Source organism: Dendrobates tinctorius, unplaced genomic scaffold (assembly GCF_039654945.1).
Source record: "Dendrobates tinctorius isolate UK_male_01 unplaced genomic scaffold, ASM3965494v1 ptg000007l, whole genome shotgun sequence".
NCBI lineage: Eukaryota > Metazoa > Chordata > Amphibia > Anura > Dendrobatidae > Dendrobates > Dendrobates tinctorius.
The window spans coordinates 38,250,898-38,262,971 of NW_027361675.1; the positions used below are offsets into that span (position 1 = coordinate 38,250,898).

Sequence of the window (12,074 nt, forward strand, 5' to 3'; positions counted from 1 at the left end):
ACTGAGGTGTGCGTGCTTTGACCTTTGTTTCTTTTATGGTCAGTGGGACTGGCGGAGAACGCCAACCACTGTACTCTGCTATTTCTTGAAGTTCCATTGTCAATTAATGGAGCAGAGACCAAGCGCATCGCTTCTCTGTTCAAGATGGTTCTCTGCAGGCCTTGTATTCATGTTCTAGAGTCCCAATTGCTGGGGATTCCCTAAGGATGGTCCTACTGTGATCAGCAAGTTATGTGCTATCCTATGGAAAAATATTTATTTTTTCAAGCTAATGCTTATGTTTTACTAAAGTACACAAAAAACAAATGAGACTTAACTTTCAAGTTTGAATTGTTCTGTTGCGGCGTTTAGCTTCTCACTTAATTACTTTGACACATTTAGTGATACAAAGGGTGGCGTGACATGGGTTGAGTTTTCCATACAAGGTGGTGCCTTATAAAAGCCTGACTGCGCTTTCACCCTTTTTTATTGCATCATCACAAACTAGAATACCCCTGTGATTGGAGCATTACTAATGTTTTATAGTCTAGCTAAACTGTCACTTGTGTTTTATGATTTTTAACACACTCTTCATTGTTTTTAATTTTTTTTAACCCTTTTTTCCCAGATAAAGCCAGTGTGGAAGGAAGACTGTCTGCACTCTATGGAGCCGTCGCTCTGTATGAATAGTAATGGACACCTGAAGACTAATACAAGGGACCACTGTAGTGTAGATCAGTGTATATATACTTGTACATCTAACACATGGAAAGAGGAACCAAAATCTCCATTGGTGGCTTTCCGAGTGAAAATAAATCAGGGGACTGCAGGAAGGCTGCCTTATTTTAGAGACACTCCTTGCATAACATGCCTTTCAATATACATGTAATATGGAGGGAAATTTTTAATTTTGGATATGTATTTTCGATAATGAACTACAGTTGCTCCAGGAAGGTGGAGGTGATGAAAACCAGTAAGGAAACCTTCACTAGCCGCAACCCAGTATTCCAGTAGTGAAGTGTTCAATGTTTACCTACTCACACAGGGTTACTGGTACAACGTCTGAACCCAGAGGATCCATCCAACTGAAATAGAAGAAAAAGCACTTTATTTTGAGTAGGAACAGAAGTAAAGGAAGCAAAAAAAAACAAAACTGAGCTCAGCCATGCAGAGCGTCGGTTCATTTACTCTCCTTTTGATGTGGCTACCTGACGTTCTACTTTTTAAACCAATTTATTTTGCACTAATTTCTTAAAACTAAATGATCTTGTATGGAACTCTTATCAATATGAAAAGGCACAATGGATTTACTGAAAAAGTGATCATTTCATTGTATGTATCAAAAAGTGGAATTTAATATGTAGCTTCCTAAAAACTTTACAAATTGTAAAAAAAAAAATAATAACTTGTGACCTTTTTGTATCTATTTGTCTAATACTTGATTACTAATATGTTTGTTTTTAATAACGTTTTTATTTTATCGGTATTTGCTTTCAATACAGGTGTCGTGTGTTGCATATATATTGGTTTGTGCATGTGAAATGTGCTGACTTACTCTAGTTCTCTAATCGGGTGTTCTCCTACCAGACGTACATTTGTTCCATGGACAGTGTTAGAGAAGGAACACTGCTGTAATATAGACATGTGTGTGACTACTACTGTTAGGTATTAATAGACAGTAGCTCCAATTATACCCCTAAGTCTGTAGTGTGGTCTGCAAATGTTAGGGTGCAGCTCACATGTCTGAACAGTAGACGCAGTAAGAGCCGCTCACAGCTATGGCACCAAAGGTTAGTAGACAAAACTGATGTGTGACCTGTAAAACTAAACTTGTGGTCACTGGAGGCCAGTACTTGGTGAAGTTTTTTCTCTTTTTCTTTTTGAAGAACAGCAGTGCCACTCATTTATTTCATGTGTAATATGCCACTTATTTTGTCACGTGACAAGTTTGGATAAGCCTTTTATGTCATTTTTAGTAGTTTACTGAAAATGGGTTACACCAAAGTCCGAATTCTTTTACATGGACTTATTCTTTATATACGTTTTCATACCTTTAGTGCAGTTTTAGGTCCTAAATACTTTTTTTTTTTTTTTTTTTTTTTGACCCATGATGAAAATTAGAAAGACAAATACTGTGTTGCCGTGTCTTAAGTTTGTTGTTTTAGATGGTTTTTGCTCGATTTTTTTTTTTTTTCCCCCGCCATGTTCAGTTCTGAAAACAACTGGCATAGAAGCCATTTTTTAAGTTCTAAAAAGCATTTAGGGAGTAAATGAAATACCAGCGGCTTTTATATGAAGTTATGATTCTTGTTTCTACTTGGTCATTACATTTTAATGAAGGCATTTCGCGGACCTACTATGCAGATGTGGCAAATGCATGCACGCTCCCATGCGGAACAGATGCACGGCATATATGATGTAGGTCTCCTCTCGAGGAACACAATGTGTTCACATTAAGGGACATGGAATATAATATTTTTAAATGTTTGCATCTTTTATGTTACTGTCTAAAAGTTTTAAGTATCTCAAAACTTTGCTGTCTTTTTGCCATGAGTATTGGAATAACCCTCCTCCCCTAATTAAAGCAGTCTGCGATATTGCATGTACCCATTATAGATGTTACTTGATAACAACACTAATGTCTGCTACTATACACTTAAGAACCAGTATGTGAAAAACAACCCCATAATTTAGTATTTCCAGACAAACTTCCAACACCATTTGTGTCACTAAATTCTGATGCTTAACCATTTTTTACTACCGGATTTTAAAACTTCTGCTAAAATGTATTGATGGTCATATAGTAGTACTTACACCACCGCTGCAATATATTAATAATTTCAATGCACCATGTGTTTTATTTTACTTGACAGCCATTTTTATATTATTTATCAAATTCTGCCAATTACTTTGAAGTGTTTTTATTTATGTACCTGCTTGTGAAATACACAGATGCCCATCTGTGCATTTCTAGGTCTTTAATACCGTGTTTCTACCTCTCGTTTGTAAACTGCATGCGTTATTCTTAAGTCTAGATTACATCTTATAGAACCGTTGCAAAAATAGCCTTTTATTATGGCTTGTATATAAATGTATATTATGAATAAATAAAACAAACAGGAAAAAGCTCCACCAGTTTTGTTTGTTTTTTACTCAAATTAAGTAGTTAGTTGATGAGATTAAATATAATCTGGTTGATTGTGACTGCAAGTTTCAAAAAGCTAGAATTTCTGAGCCTTAAAGGGATTTTGCTATATAATCTGCCTAGGGCAAAAAAGCCTGATTCCAGGCATGTATCCCTTACTGGATTAAATGGTGTAGTTCTCATAATCCTTGTCTGATGTAGATGCAGCAGAGCTAAGACTTCTGGGCTGCGTATGACCCCGCCTGCACCTTTGAGAAGCAACTTCCTGTGTATGCTGAATTGTCAGCAACCTGCTTATCAGTGGTGGGGTTACAGTGATAATCTCGTGCTGATGAAACCATTATTAAGTGAACTACAATACAGGTGCTAAGTGACATATCACTGTAATCAGGCTCTTTTTGCCCTACATTACGCTGTGCTCAGATTAAATAGCAAAAACCTTGTGACAGGTTCCCTTTAAAAGGAGTATTACAACCGAAGACATTTAAGGCGTATCCACATAAATTGAGATGGAGATTTGGAGAACAGATTACCCCTTAGTAGAGATGAGCGAACCCAAACCGTAAAATTCGGTGTCCGTACCAAATACCTACTGTTTGGGCACGGACACTGAACACTGACTTCACCAGGAAGTCAGTGTTACTGTTCGGGTTTGGCTGCCCGAACCCTGGGTGTTTGTTCTGCTGTCTTGCGCATGACAGTGCGGCAAACACCACTTGTGATCGGAGGTGAAATCATCCCCACCAGTCAGAGAACTGTGGTTCCCACACTGTCAAAAGACAGCGTGAGTGCTCAGCTGTGATCGGAGGTATAACCTCCGCTCACTGGTGACAGCTGATGGGACTACTGATCCCATCATCTGACACCTGCAGCTGCTGATAAGAGTGAGAGCAGAAGCGACGGATGGGAGTATTCAGTCGCTCCTGCGCTGTAAATAAATAATGTAAGAAAAAAAACTGCATGGGTTCCCTTGTATTTTTGCTAACCAACCAGGCAAAACTCACAGCTGGGGACTGCAACCCTCAGCTGTTAGCTTGAGCAAGGCTAGTTATCAAGCATACAGGGATCCCCATGCAGTTTTTTTTAATTATTTAAAGTTAAAATAACAGCTTAGGGTCTCCCCCATTTTTAACAACCAGCCTTGCTAAAGCAGACAGCTGGGGGCTGGTATTCTCAGGCTGGTAAGGGACCAAGGATATTTGCCTCCTCCCCCCCGACCTAAAAATGGCAATCCGCAGCTGCCCAGAAAAGGCACATCTATTCTGGCGCTTTGCCCCGCTCTTCCCACTTGCCCTGTAGCGGTGGCAAGTGGGGTGATAGTTTGGAGGATTGATGTCACCTTTGTATTGTCAGGTGACATCAAGCCCCGAGGTTAGTAATGGAGAGGCATCAATAAAACACCCCCATTACTAACCCCATAGACACATTGTAAGAAACAGACACCCAGAAAAAAAGTCCTTTAATTAAATGACACAAACTCCTTGAATAATCTTAATTAAACCATACTTACGACCTCGCCTAATTCCACCAAAGCCCTCGATCTCCTTTAATAAAGCTAAAAAAAACAAAAACAATTACCATACCTATCTGTCGTTCAGTCCCACGCCATAATCCATGTCTGGGGGATAAACAGTTTTCAACCTGGACGGTGCCAAGATGTAACCGTCCAGGTTGAGAACCACGGCTGCGAGCTCGGCCTCAGTGACTGGTGTGACGAAGTTTTTGTAACTGTTTGACTGGACCCGAACATCCAGGTGACTGCCCAGCTCTACCCCTTAGGCCTCGTTCACACAGTCTGCATTTGTGAACCAAAACCAGGAGTGTGTCAATCGGAGGAAAAGTATAATTGAAACATGTCACCACTTCTGCATTTTTCACCCACTCTTGGTTTTGACTTACAAATAGCGATGTGAAATACTGACTAGTGAAGAGCGAGTATACTCATATTTTGGCGTGCCTGTTTGTTAGGGAATCCCCACATGTATTTCAGGCTGTCTAGCAGCCGCAAATCATGCAGCTGTGTCAACACAAACTAAATCTCCGAGTACACCAGAATACTCTGAGGACACCCGAGCAATGAGTAGACTCGCTCATCACGAATACTGACCAAATACTGAATGTGTGAACATGGCCTCACCCACTATCTTCATTTAGAAAGTGAGTGAAAAAAAACACCATGGTCACTTACCAGTAGCCTTTTTTCCGGACCCCATGACAGCACACCTGAGAGAAGGATCCGCCCCGCCAGGAGACGAACCTACTGAGATATAAGGGGTGGCACCTCTCCCCCGCTTCAGTTGGTTACAGAGCATGAGAGGACTTCCCAGTTAGTTACATGTTAATCCAACACCACATCACACAAATGCACCCTACTAATCGTGCACACACATACGGTGAAAAGGGGGGGGGGGATATACGGGTGCTGTCATGGGTTCCGGAAAAAACGGCTACCGGTAAGTAACCATGGTGGTCTTCCCTTCACCCATGACAGCACACCTGAGAGATTTTTGGAGACTTCGAAACACCTTAGGGAGGGACCACCGCTTGTAGCACCCTTCTACCATAGGTTAAGTCAGCCGAGGAGGATAGGTTTAATCTATAGTGCTTAAAGAAGGTTGAAGGTGAGGCCCAGGTAGCAGCCTTACAAATCTGTTCAATTGGTACCTCTGCCTTTTCAGCCCAGGAGGTCGCCACGGCTCTGGTGGAATGAGCCTTGATGCCGTCAGGAATCGGAACACCACTAGCTGAGTAGGCTACACTAATGGCCTCCATAATCCATCTGGCAATAGTCCCTTTTGAAACCCCATAGCCTTTCCTGGCACCCTGAAAAGCTACGAATAGGGACTGGGACCTCCTCCACTGGCTAGTGACAGATATATATTCTAGCAGGGCTCTCTTAACGTCCAAATTATGGAATTTTCCTCCCCTGAGTTCTTTGGATTTTCGCAAAAGGATGGAAGGATAATCTCCAGACCTCGATGGAAATCTGATACTACCTTAGGTAGATAAGCAGGGTCTGTTCTAAATATTACCCTGTCCTGAAAAATTTGTGTATAGGGTGGATTCACTGAGAGAGCCTGCAAGTCGCTTACTCTACGGGCCGATGTAAGGGCCACTAAAATGATCGTTTTTAGGGTAAGATATTTTATGGGTAGTTGTTGTTAAGGCTCATATGGTTCTTTTGTAAGGGCCTCTAGTACCAGGTTTAAATCCCACGGGGCTATTCTAGGTATTGGGATAGGCCTAGACCTATGGCAGGATTTGATAAATCTGGCTACCCATCTATTTGCTGCCAAGTTGCAGTTATAGAGCGCACCTAGTGCAGATACCTGAACTTTGAGTGTTTACCGCTAACCCCAGTTGCAATCCGGATTGTAAAAACTCCAAGATGGCACTAATTGGGGGCTCTTGTTCTAACAGCTTACCTAGGAATTGCAGGAATTTATTCCATGTTCTTCCTACTCTTTAGCAGGGTGGCCACCAACCCGGGAGAGAACCCTCTATCCATTAGAAGTGACCTTTCAAATTCCACGCCGTCAGATGGAATCCCTTGACCTGAGCGTGGAATATTGGACCTTGAGCTAGTAGGTCCGGGATTTCTGGCAGAACCCATGGATCTGAGAGGGGACATCATTCGTAGCAGAGTGAACCAGGGCCTTTTTGGCCAAAATGGGGCTATTAGGATCACCCTGGCTTGATTGTTCCTGATCTTCCTGACTACTGTTGGGATCAGGGCCACCGGGGGGAACACATAGGCTAGTCTGAAGTCCCACGGAATCTGCAATGAGACCACTGCCCATGGTTTTTCCCTCAGGTTTAGTGAGCAAAACCTCTCTACTTGCCTGTTGTTTTTGTTGGCAAAGAGGTCTATCACTGGTTTCCCCCAAAGCTGTTATTTTTTGAAAAACGGACCGATTTAGAGCCCATTCTCCTTGCCTCAGAGTATTGCGGCTCAGGAAATCGGCTTCTATATTTTCTGCCCCCTTTATGTGCAAGGCTGTTAGGGAGTGTAGGTGTTGTTCCGCTCTGCAAAAAATGTCGCTCGCTGCCTTCATTAGGGAGTGTGATCTTGTACCCCTCTGGTGGTTGATGTACGCCACCGTTACTTTGTTGTCCGACACGATCCAGACATTGCGACCCCTGAGTAGGGGAATAAAGTGGCTTAGGGCTTTGTTCACTGCCCACAGTTCTCTCAGGTTGGAAGATGCGCCCATATCTTGAGGCCTCCAGGAACCCTGGGCCACATGACCCCTTAGGTGTGCCCCCCACCCCGACGAGCTCGTGTCTGTCAGTATTATATCGGTCGTCTGTCTGTCCCATGGCATTCCTGAAGCCAAGTTTGTCCTGTCCAGCCACCAGTTGAGTCTCTGACCTCTAAGGGAAGCTTCAGTCTTCCTTCTAAACGCCCTCTCAGCGATCTTTGGCTGACAGAACCTCCCCCTGAAGCTGTCGGGTGTGAAATTGAGCCCACCTGACCGCCGGAATACAGGCCGTCAGGGTACCCAGTAGAGACATCGCGTTCCTCAATGTCATGTGAGGTTGGTCTCGGGCAGCCAGTGTCACCTTCTCCACCTTTTCTATTTTGGCATCTGGTAGCAGACAAGCTTGCTGCTCTGAATCCAGGATAAATCCTAGGAAGGTCTGTGTTCTTAGGGGCTGTAGTCTCGATTTTTTTTTTTTTTTTTTTTTTTAAATTTATCATCCGCCCTAGTTCCTGTGAGGTGTCAGTCACCTGGCTCAACTGTGCCGTACAGTGGTCTTCTGAGCTGCCCACTATTAGGAAATCGTCCAAATAGGGTATTATGACCGCGTCGTGAATTCGGAGGAAGGCTGTCACCTCCGCTATGACTTTGGTAAAGACCCTCGGGGCTATAGATATGCCAAATGGAAGGGCCCTGAATTGGAAATGCCTGAGCACGCCCTGGATATTGAGAGCGCCACTCAAGTATTTTTGATAACCTAGGTGGATGGGGATGTGATAATATGCATCCTTTAAATCGACTACGGCCATAAAACAATCTCGATGTAGCAGTTTCATGGCTGTAGCTACAGATTCCATCTTGAAGGTCTGATTTTTTTTATCCACCGATTGAAGCCTCTGAGGTTTATGATTGTCCTGAACGATTGATCTGGTTTTTTTTTTATCAAAAAAAGGGGGAATAGAACCACATTCCCTCCTGTATGTCTCGGACTTCGGAAAGGACCTGCTTGTCTACCAGGCTCAGGATCTCTGTTTCTAAGGCCAATTGCTTTTCGATCGCCTTTCTGATAGGGGTAACGACAAACGCTGCTTTTGGCTGGCGAATAAAGGGGATCTTCAGGCCTTCTCTTATAATGCATAGGATCCAGGTATTGGAAGAGATCTTTCCCTAGGCCTGAGAAAAGAGCGCCAATCTCCCCCCTACTGGAATGCTGGCGTCGTTGTGGGGATTTTTTTGAAGTGGAGGTGCCTCCACCAAACATAAATCCGGACTCTTTTTTTTTTTTTTATCTTCCCATCTGTTGAATCTTCCTCTCCGAAAGGGCGGCCTTCTCTGATCGGCCGGAAATCTGGGTAAACCTTTCTATCGCTTGCTTTCTCCAGGATATCATCTAAGTTATTCCCGAATAAAAAATGACCATCGCAGGGGAGAGAGCACAGTTTAGCTTTAGACTGTAGGTCACCTGGACAGCCTTTAAGCCACAACGCGCGTCTGGCAGCATTTGATAATCCTGCTGCCCTAGCTGTCAACCTCATAGAGTCCGCCGAGGCGTCTGCCAAAAATGCTGCCCCATGCAGAAGATACATATCTGCCTATATGTTTTCTCTTGGGACTTTTGACGCTAGTCTCTCTTCTAACTGCTGCAGCCAAATCATTAGGGAACGTGCCGTGCAGGTGCCGGCTTCAATCCTCCTGCTGTTGCTTCCCATGCTAGGAATCTGCTTTTTTGTCTAGTGGGTCCCTAAGAACCCCTGAGTCTTCCAAGGGCAGAGCCGATTTTTTGGAAGACCTGGACACCACTGCGTCGATCTTTGGGACCTTGTCCCATATTTCTGCGTCCTTGTGCTCAACGGGGTATCGTCTCTTAGAAGAGGAGGGAAGAGCCCCTGATCTCTCGGGTTTCCTCCATTCTCTCTCAATGAGTGCTTGGACCATTTCATTAACTGGAAAGGTCTGTTTTTTCCTCTCTTGTAGTCCCCCAACATGACATCCTCCAGGGATTTAGCCGCTTTTTCTTCCTGTAGGCCCATCGTTGCTCTGATGGCCTTAAGGAGAGCATCCGTGTCTTCTACCGGAAAACATGGCTTACTACCCGTGCCACTGTCTGAGGAATATGAGGAGGATGGGTGTTCGGTCTGAGACAAGGCCGAAGAGGAGTTTGACGGAGAACGAGGGGGATTCGTTCTACTTTTTTTTCCCTTTTTTCCAACAAGGTCTTAATTGAACCTTCCATCTCTGACCTAAGGGCCGATATAAGGTTGGCTGCGAAACTAGGCGCTTCTTCTGCCATGGTTCGCCGGATGCAACTGGCGCAGAGATCCTTCTGCCAGTCTCTTGCTAGGAGGCTTTTACATATGGCACAATCCCTATTGTTCATCTTACTCCCTGCTCTCTTAGGCTTTTCCTACGGGGTTAAACATACAACAGGGAACCCCTATTAACAGATTGCTAGCATTCACGAAGATCACTCGCCACCCGTAATCAAGGATACCGGACTCGGAGGCTGCATCGGAGCACGTGATCTGTGCTCTCTGGATCTTGAGGAGTCCCCCGACCTGCGGCTGGGGCAACTGCTGCTTGAACGGCTTCCATGCTTGCGGCCGGAGGGATGTGAGGGAGGCAGAGTTGGCGGAGACAGCGATCGCTCCTGCTCTGACTCCATGTTTGACCGACAGTCATACTGCTCTCCTTGTTTAAATAACCCGCCTCCATCCTGGTGGGTGTCTCCTCCCCTCCCCCCTGCGACCGCCGATCGACCACTTCGGAAAAGCCGGCCAGCGTCACACCCGGCTCCATGACACCGTCGCCTAGCTGACGTCAGTCGGCGCGCCCATGATCCCTTGCACCGCTGACGTCTGTGGCCGGAAGACGCCCGCAGCTCTCCCTCTCTAGGTGCCCTTGGGGAGCGAGGCGTGGTGGAGCCGCCACGCACGCCCACACGAACCCGGAGCGCAAGGGACCACCGGGGACTGTGCTTCCAGGACCCGACAGCCGGCGCTACAGGTGAGGCACCCTGTTCTTCCCGCGCCGGGATGGGCCTGGGACCTTTATCCATGGTAGGCACCGCTTACAGTGGGATTCCCCTCCAGGACAGGAACCCAACTGAAGCGGGGGGAGAGGTACCGCCCCTTATATCTAAGTAGGTTCCTGTCCTGGCGGGGTGGATCCCTCTCTCAGGTGTGCTGTCATGGGTGAAGGAAAGAGCTTTTATAGGTCTAATGACTAAAAAGGAGGGAACATTAGGCATGAACTGCTACTTTACCATATTAGTTTCAGCGTGGATGCAGAGGCCACTCCACCTTACAGTTGAGGGCTCATAGGTCCGTTACCATCCTGTTAGACATTTATGGCGTATCCTGTAGTGCTATTTAATGTAGTGGAGAGAATGCGGAAAAAACTGAGCTCTTCCTTCTGGAAATGTACCTCTTTCCCCTCTGCAGAATTTTCTACATAAATATATACTTTAATTTTGTGGCGCACAACATTCAACCATTGCCTGTCTTCTACAATAGAATTTTCAGAACACTCTACAAAAACAAGGTAAAGAGATATGCAACATCTCACTCGTCTTCTGTTCCTGCCACTGATATCCATAATTCTCATTGCCCATGTGTGATAAGTAACATTGCCATGTGCTTCAATAGCAATCAAAGATACTTTTATATACAAAAGATGCCACAGTGTCCTACCGTAATGAATGATGCAGCTGTGAAACAGATTGTAAAACTTCACTACTAGACAACTCCTGTTTAACTGCTAAAGTGTCCCAAATAGCAAACTGTTCAAGCCTGCCAGATGGGACATTATAGCAATGATGATGGACATCTCCACAGTCATGTGACTGCTGCAGTCAGTCAGTGGTAAATGGCTGTAGCCTTCATTATTCCATCCTCTCTGATCAAATATTGACAGATTGCAGCTTCTGAGAGTTCACATACCTGCTGCAGCCAAACAATGTCAGTCAGATGACTGCTGAAACATTACTGGAACAGCACAAGTCTGAGAGCTATGGGTTTTTTTTTTTCTTTTTCTGTAGGGCACATTAGTAGTAAAGGGGTTGACTAGTAATGGACACTTCGTTTAAACACTTTACTCTGGACAGCAGAGCATGAATGGACAGAGCTCAGAAGCTAAGCCCAGGGTTGGACTTGGGTGTCTGGGGCCCACCAGGTGAATGGACTCTAGAGGCCCACCGTACAGCTATATACAAATATCTGTAAGTCGTTATCCCCATTATAGCGGAGCATCGACTGTAAAACATCGGGGGCTCCTGCACATCTACTGTGCGCCCCCATAACTGGGATATATAGTTACAGTATTTTACATTAAAGGTTACATTAAAACAAGTTATCACCGGGCCATGGGCTCCACAGGATAGGTGATCGCTTAGGTCCGACCATTAGGAACTGCACCGATCGGAAGAATAGGGAAGTTTTATCCATGACTGGACACTTATCCCCATTTTAAAATGCAGCAGCAGTTCAGATGTCTGACCGCAACTCCATTCTCTTTGGGACTTCAAGAAAAAAAAGAGCAGCGCTTGCAGCCACAGAGTGAATGAATGGATCGGTGGTCAAATCAGACATGCCGCTCCAGTCTAATGGGGATAAAAATTTCACATTCTGCCGACTGGGTCCTAGTAGTCAGACCCTCCCACCACCACCAATCAATACGTTATCACTAATCCTGTGGAGAGGCAATAACTTTTTTCACAGTAGAACCCCTGTAGCATCTCTAAAGGGCCTGTC

At 44.8% G+C, this 12,074-nt stretch overlaps 1 protein-coding gene across 2 annotated transcripts in view; it reads left to right on the forward strand.

Moving 5' to 3' along the window:
- The window catches only part of ULK2 (unc-51 like autophagy activating kinase 2), a 185,297-nt gene extending 182,186 nt beyond the window's left edge, over nucleotides 1-3,111 (forward strand). For both annotated transcript variants that reach the window (XM_073573475.1, XM_073573484.1), the window contains one exon: nucleotides 608-3,111. In XM_073573475.1, the coding sequence (XP_073429576.1) occupies nucleotides 608-669 (62 nt within the window). In that variant the 3' untranslated portion in view covers nucleotides 670-3,111. The remainder of the gene's footprint in view (nucleotides 1-607) is intronic.
- The last annotated feature ends 8,963 nt before the right edge of the window (nucleotides 3,112-12,074 follow it).